The sequence below is a fragment of the Gouania willdenowi genome, chromosome 21, assembly GCF_900634775.1.
Source record: "Gouania willdenowi chromosome 21, fGouWil2.1, whole genome shotgun sequence".
Taxonomy (NCBI): Eukaryota; Metazoa; Chordata; class Actinopteri; order Blenniiformes; family Gobiesocidae; genus Gouania; species Gouania willdenowi.
Genome location: NC_041064.1, coordinates 38,124,644 through 38,131,936, shown reverse-complemented (window position 1 = coordinate 38,131,936; position 7,293 = coordinate 38,124,644). Strand labels below are relative to the sequence as shown.

At 45.5% G+C, this 7,293-nt stretch overlaps 1 protein-coding gene across 1 annotated transcript in view; it reads right to left on the bottom strand.

The window, feature by feature from the left end:
• Positions 1-794: 794 nt before the first annotated feature.
• Positions 795-7,293, bottom strand: part of inhbb (inhibin subunit beta B) — a 17,308-nt gene continuing 10,809 nt past the window's right edge. The window contains exon 2 of the mRNA XM_028436092.1: positions 795-2,841. Within this exon, the coding sequence (XP_028291893.1) occupies positions 2,036-2,841 (806 nt within the window). The 3' untranslated portion in view covers positions 795-2,035. The remainder of the gene's footprint in view (positions 2,842-7,293) is intronic.

The following is a 7,293-nucleotide window of genomic DNA, read 5'->3' as shown; positions in this document are numbered from 1 at the left end:
TCATTGAGGAGTGAGGTAGTTTAATGGTCTAATGGTGCGTTCACTGACACCTAGTGACTGGGAGTTTACGTGCTATGCTCATGTTAGCACAATAATAGTAGTTTTTATTTAAAAAAACATGATTAAAAAAATCAATTTGTACATTTTTTGGATCGATGAGATTATCATGCTGTAAAAAATCACGATATGTCACCGGTAACAACGCAGTGTGTGTGTGCTAGTGTGTTTTGTGTGAAGCACAATAAAGTTCTTCAGCAGCTAACGGGTTGTAATTGGTAAGTTACTTACATAACAAAGTGTTTCAGCCAAAATGTTTCCGTGCATCATTAACAATCATCACGCTGAGGTTCGATTATGATTCTTTTTGTCTTCATTTTGAAGACTGTTCCTCAACTCCACTTTGATCTCCTGACATGTTTCGACTGTCAACTGCCACATGACAGTTATCCTCAGAGGCATCTGCTGATCGCTTTGATGTTTCCCTGACTCAGGATTTCCTGAGGAACAGTTGTCTGAATAAATTGTTCAAAAGGAAGACAAAAGGAATCTTGCTGGAACTGTTGCGTGGAAGTCAAGGAAACATCAAAGGACACATCAAAGGAAACATCAAAGTTGACAGTTGACAGTCGAAAATGTCAGGAGATCAAAGTGGATTTCCTGAGGAACAGTTGAATAAATGAAACTTTGACAAATTGATGTTTGATTAGTTTATGTAATGTTAGACAGTCATAGCTTAGCCTCGTACTTTAGCCTCAATCGTTAGCATTTCACGGAAAAAATTTCAATACAAAAAATGCTTAAGAAAACATTTTATTTTTACACAATCTGTACAAGAGGACATTTATTTGACTAAATGATTCTTAGAGAAGAACCAAAAACACCCTTCTCATTAAATAGAAAACTGAAACAAAAAAAATATAATTAAAAGATTAAAAAAAGAAACGTTGCTATTTTTTACAAAAATCCAGAATGAAATCAGCGAGGGAGTGAACGTGTGGTACCCTGATGATCATTGGACACAGAAACTCTTTGGTTCCATTAGTTATAGGAAAAATACATCTTCAGCAAAAATCAATTGATGTCTATAAAAATAACTTTTCAATGGCAGTTTTTTTTTTTATTTCTCAAATCCCGCAACTTTTCAGTGCAAACATCACAACAATAATAATAATTCGCTTTGGAAATAAAGCGAAAGATCTCATTTCAAGTATTGATAAAGAGTTGAGAAGAAGAAGAAGAGTTCAGTCTACACAGTATGATGAGTATGGTATATTCATATACATTGCATAGCTCATGTGGCACTTATGAGTGAAAGGACAGGACACTCGTACCCATACAAGGCATTTCATTATACAAGTGCTTTTCAACGTGTGCATTTCAGTCTCTGCAAGGCGAGCGCTGCATTGCACAGTGTGGCGCCCACGCCGTCTGTAGCTGGAGGCGGGACCATCCTCTGACCAGGGACGCTGTATTCCTCCACGGGACCAAGTGCTAGAGCTCCAGGTTCAACAGGTGGTCAGTCAGACTGAGTCTGTCTGCATAGAGAGGAAGAGGAAGAGGAAGAGGAAGAGGAAGAGGAAGAGGAAGAGGAAGAGGAAGTGCTGGTGTTCACGACAGCGTCGATGGAGGGATTGCCAGTGCTTTATAAAAACATGTGCTTCAAAGTACGTAAGAAAAGGAGAGGAATGCAGGTTGCAGCCACGCCTTTTATCGGCGGATGACGACGTTCCTCAAGCGCGTTGTGTTTACGTATCTTCATTCAAACTGGAGACATGTTATTCAGCCGTTGTTTTAGACGTTCAGCCATTGTTTTTGACTAGAAATGGCAAACTAGAGAAAAGTAGCGTTTTGAGGACATTGACCCTTTCTCGTCTGTCACCATGACGACATAGCGAGCTCAGCTGGTTGCTGGCGTTGATAAATAGTTGATGTGCATGTGCACACAGCAGGGCTGGTGTTTCCGTGCACGTTCAGTAGCTATAGATATGTTATATATGTGTACCGTGTATGTGTGTACGACGGCGTCGTTTGATGCTCAGGCACAGCCGCACTCCTCTACGATCATGTTGGGCACGTCACGCTTCACGATGTTGTACTCGTCGTCGAAGTAGAGCATAGACATAGTGCTGAGCTTGGTGGGGATGCAGCAGGAGTTCACCGAACCCGGGCTCATGCCCCGCATGCGGTACTGGTTCACCACGGCGGTGTGGAAGGACGAGGCAGAGCCCGGCACGCCTGCCATGTAGGCGGGGCAGCTGCCTTCGCAGTAGTTGCCGTAGTAACCGGCCGGGGCGATGATCCAGTCGTTCCAGCCGATGAGGCGGAAGTCAATGTAGAACTGCTGACGACAGCACAAGCCGCCGCTGGTGCCATCGCACTCCAGCCCGCGTTTTCTAATACGATGTTTCCCGTCCACCTGACGGGCACGCACCACCAGGAAGGGCCGGTGTGAGGGGTCACCCGGGTCCACCAGCACCGGGGCCACACCCACCATCTCACAGTTGTCACAGTGCACTTCCAGTTCCTGGCGCCGGTTGCCCTTCACAAAGACCGCCCTCACGGCCTCCGTAAGGTGAAAGGTGTGCCACCCGCTGCGTTTCATCTCCACGCGCTTCTCCACCAGCGCCCAGCGACTCCCTCCGCTTCCTGGACTACCCTCAATGTCGCTCGGAGCTCCAGCGTCCTGGTAGTGGATCTTCACCGCCACCTTCCTCCGGACTCCTTTCTCTGGACCGGGAAGCATCCGGAAGTAGAGCCACAGGTTGGCCTGGGACACGTAGAGGTTCTGGTTCCCCTCGTTGGAGATGAGGAAGTAAAGGCCAGAGTTGGAAGTCGACTCGTCTGGAGGAAAAAAAACACGTGTGAATTATTGCTGTTGTTTCAGCACCAGAAACACTTCATCATCTCTCACTCTGTTCATAGACATTAGTCTGAAAGAAGGCATTTGTGTATGAAGAAAAAAATACAAAGGTTTTATGGGGAAATTTTCATTAGAGGCACATTTGGGAAAATTGCAGTATGTCCAGGCCCAACACTTTTTAACATATTGTTTTCAGTAAAAATATGACCCACTGAAATATCAAGTGTGTGTTACTTAATAAAGAAAAAAAATCTCAGCTTTCCAGTTCACCTAGGTTTTTTTTGATGATATTCAGCTCTTTCTCCTTTCCACTCCGTTATCATCAACCGTATCCATGGAAACCCCAGAACAACTTTTAGATGTGAATGTTCAAAAAGCCAATGAAGGACATTAAGTATTAGAACAGGAACCATTGGGTTGTAGCTCAGTGTGTGATGACTAGGGGTGTGCCAAAATATCGATATGAAACGTTATGGATTCACTGGCGCCAAATATCTATTTCTTATTATTTGATTATTTGATTATTAATTTTTATTTTTTTTAAATTGTGACATACAAAACGTGACGAAAACAATACATATACACATGATACACAGAGATAATGCAGTACATACACAGTGTTGGGAAGGTTACTTTCAAAATGTAATCAGTTACAGATTACATGCTCAAAAATGTCATTTGTAACGTAATCTCTTACATTACTCAATGTAAGTACTGTAATCTGATTACTTGGATTACCTTCACATTAAATTAGATTTTTTTAAGTGTAGGAATGCCGACGTCAATGAAAAGGATAAATATAACTATTGTAAATACATCCTCTATCGGTGCTGATGGTGATATTACACTTCACAGTAATGACACATACTCAGAATAATCATCTGTAGAGCTGCAACTAATGATTATTTTCATAATCCTGCACACATACACAAACACTCCTGGTACACACACAAACACTCGTGGTGCGCACACACAAACACTTGTGGTGCACACACAAACACTCGTGCTGAACACACACAAACAAACACTCGTGGTGCGCACACACACCAACACTCGTGGTGGGCACACATAAAACACTCGTGCTGAACACACACACACACACCAACACTCGTGGTGGGCACACATAAAACACTCGTGCTGAACACACACACACACACACACACACTCGTGGTGGGCACACATAAAACACTCGTGCTGAACACACACCCACACACAAACAATCGTGGCAGGCACACACAAACACTTGTGGTGCACACACATAAACACTCCTGCGTGCACTCACAACCACTTGTGGTGCGCACACACACATAAACACTCGTGGTGCACACACACACATAAACACTCGGGGTGCATACACACAAACACTTGTGGTGCGCACACATCAACACTCGTGGTGGGCACACACAAACACTCGGGGTGCACACACACAAACACTTGTGGTGCGCACACACCAACACTCGTGGTGGGCACACACAAACACTCGTGGTGCACACACACACACACACAAACACTCGTGGTGCGCACACATACAAACACCTACAGTTTATCTATAAAGCACAATTAAACCCTGCTTAAGATGATTAAACAGAAATAAATGTCTCTCACACAATGGCACACACACAAACACTTGTGGTGCGCACACACACAAGCACTCGTGGTGCACACACACAAACACTCCTGTGCGCGCACACATACACAAACACTCGTGGTGGGCATACACAAACACTCGTGGTGGGCACACACAAACACTTGTGGTGCACACACACACACACACACACACACACACACACACACACACACACACACACACACACACACACACACACACACACACACAAACAATCGGGGTGCGCACACACAAAAAACACTCGTGGTGCGCACACACACAAACACTTGTGGTGCGCACACACAAACATTCATGGTGCGCGCACACACACAAACACTTGTGGTGCACACACACAAACACTCGTGGTGCGCACAAACACCAACACCCGTGGTGCGCACACACACCAACACCCGTGGTGCGCACACACACCAACACTCGTGGTAGGCACCCACAAACACTCGTGGTGCGCACAAACACCAACACCCGTGGTGCGCACACACACACAAACACAAGTGGTGCGCACACACACAAACACTCGAGGTGCACACACAATAAACACTCCTGTGTGCGCACACAAACACTTGTGGTGCGCACACACACATGAACACTTGTGGTGCGCACACACACAAACACTCGTGGTGCGCACACACACAAACACTCGTGGTGGGCACACACACAGACACACTCGTGGTGCACACACACAAACAATCGTGGTGCACACACACAAACACTCGTGGTGCGCACACACACAAACACTTGTGGTGCACACACACAAACACTCGTGGTGCGCACAAACACCAACACCCGTGGTGCGCACACACACCAACACCCGTGGTGGGCACACACAAACACTCGTGGTGTGCACACATACCAACACTCGTGGTAGGCACACACAAACACTCATGGCGCGCACACACACACAAACACAAGTGGTGCGCACACACACAAACACTCGAGGTGCACACACAATAAACACTCCTGTGTGCGCACACAAACACTTGTGGTGCGCACACACACATGAACACTTGTGGTGCGCACACACACATGAACACTTGTGGTGCGCACACACACAAACACTCCTGGTGCGCACACACACAAACACTCGTGGTGGGCACACACACAGACACACTCGTGGTGCACAAACACAAACAATCGTGGTGCGCACACACAAACACTCGTGGTGCGCACACACACAAACACTTGTGGTGCGCACACAAAAAAACACTCGTGGTGCGCACACACACAAACAATCGAGGTGCACGCACACAAACACTTATGGTGCGAACACACACACAAACACTCGTGGTGCGCACACACAAACACTCGTGGTGTGCGCACACACAAACACTCGTGGTGGGCACACACACAAACACTTGCATTGCGCACACACACACAAACACTCGTGGTGGGCACACACACAAACACTTGCATTGCGCACACACACAAACACTCGTGGTGGGCACACACACAAACACTTGCATTGCGCACACACACACAAACAATCGTGGTGCGCACACACAAACACTCGTGGTGCGCACACACACAAACACTTGTGGTGCGCACACAAAAAAACACTCGTGGTGCGCACACACAAACACTCATGGTGCGCACACACACAAACAATCGAGGTGCACGCACACAAACACTTATGGTGCGAACACACACACAAACACTCGTGGTGCGCACACACACAAACACTTGTGGTGCTCACACACACACACAAACACTTGTGGTGTGCGCACACACAAACACTTGTGGTGGGCACACACACAAACACTTGCATTGCGCACACACACACAAACAGTCGTGGTGCGCACACAAACACTCGTGGTGCGCGCACACACAAATCCCTGCAGGTGAAGCAAAAAGCTCTGCAATACGGTCAGTGACATAAATCGCACAATGCAACAAATTGATGATGAAATTTATTGCCAACGCTTTTAATAGATGATTTTTTTATCAATTTTATCAATTTGTTGTTGCAGCTTTGATCATCTGTTTTAAATGTAATGTGTGAAATCTTGCCGTCTATTCAACAAACCATGTGTTGTATGTAAGGAAATAGACAGTAGCCTCGAGTAACACACACAGCAACACACTCAGTAACACACTCAGTAACACACTCAGTAACACACACAGTAACACACTCAGTAACACACACAGTAACACACACAGTAACACACTTAGTAACACACACAGTAACACACACAGTAACAGAGACAGTAACACACACAGTAACACACTCAGTAACACACTCAGCAACACACTCAGCAACACACTCAGTAACACACACAGTAACACACACAGTAACACACTTAGTAACACACACAGTAACACACACAGTAACAGAGACAGTCACACACACAGTAACACACACAGTAACACACTCAGTAAGACACAGTAACACACTTAGTAACACACACAGAAACACACTCAGTAACACACACAGTAACACACACAGTAACACACTTAGTAACACACACAGAAACACACTCAGCAACACACTCAGTAACACACACAGTAACACACACAGTAACACACTTAGTAACACACACAGTAACACACACAGTAACAGAGACAGTCACACACACAGTAACACACTCAGTAAGACACAGTAACACACACAGTAACACACTTAGTAACACACACAGAAACACACTCAGTAACAGACACAGTAACACACTTAGTAACACACACAGTAACACACACAATAACACACACAGTAAGACACTTAGTAACACACTTAGTAACAGACACAATAACACACACAGTAACACACACAGTAACACACAGTAACACACACAGTAACACACTTAGTAACACACTC